This window comes from Haliaeetus leucocephalus, unplaced genomic scaffold (genome assembly GCF_000737465.1).
Source record: "Haliaeetus leucocephalus isolate CR32 unplaced genomic scaffold, Haliaeetus_leucocephalus-4.0 Scaffold251, whole genome shotgun sequence".
In the NCBI taxonomy this organism is placed as follows: Eukaryota; Metazoa; Chordata; class Aves; order Accipitriformes; family Accipitridae; genus Haliaeetus; species Haliaeetus leucocephalus.
In genome coordinates, this window is record NW_010972687.1 from 11,495,882 (window position 1) to 11,496,536 (window position 655).

A 655-nucleotide genomic window follows, 5' to 3' on the forward strand; every position below is an offset into this window, starting at 1 on the left:
CGGCCGCAGGCTGAGCCGCGGGAGCCCGCGAGGAGGGGGCGGCTGGGCAGCGCGGCGCCTTGGCCGGGCCTGGCCTGGCCTGGCGGCGTCGAGCGGGCAGGCCCCAGCTCTGGCGGATGCCGATGAGGAGAAAAGACTTGTTAGCCAGCCAGAAGAGAGATGAGGTTTTTCACCCACAGCTTGAAATACGCTGGTGCGTGGAGCAGTTTCTGATCGGTAAAAATTGCTGTTTAGTTTTATTGAGAGTGCTTGACAGCGGTGGAAATTATGCAGCACATTTATATTTGTGGTGAGCTTACCTAGATCCCATCTTGAAGGCAACGTGCTCGGGCTTTGTTGCACTGCGTGAGGTGGTCCCAGAAAGAATGCACGTGAACTTTTCCGAAGCTCTTGCTGCTTTTCAAGTATCACAACTGTGCCCAGGCCCAGTGGCGGCATCAGTGCTGACCAGAGCAGCTACGGTCAATAACTTAAACCAAGTAGTACTTGGTTCTGCGCGCTGAGATAAAAGACTGCTTGCATTCGTTTCCCCTCTCACTCTACACCAACCCTCCTCTTTTTGGGCACTCAGAATTACCGTTGCTTTCCAAAACCGAGGATCAAGTTAATATGACTTGATATTCAGAGCTGGGTTTAGTTGTGTAAGCAACATGGC

General features: G+C 53.1%; 1 protein-coding gene across 1 annotated transcript in view; it reads right to left on the reverse strand.

Moving 5' to 3' along the window:
* Positions 1 to 438, reverse strand: part of AUH (AU RNA binding protein/enoyl-CoA hydratase) — a 116,925-nt gene extending 116,487 nt beyond the window's left edge. Inside the window, exon 1 of the mRNA XM_010568748.1 lies at positions 300 to 438. Coding sequence (XP_010567050.1) covers positions 300 to 438 — 139 coding nt within the window. The remainder of the gene's footprint in view (positions 1 to 299) is intronic.
* Positions 439 to 655: the final 217 nt, after the last annotated feature.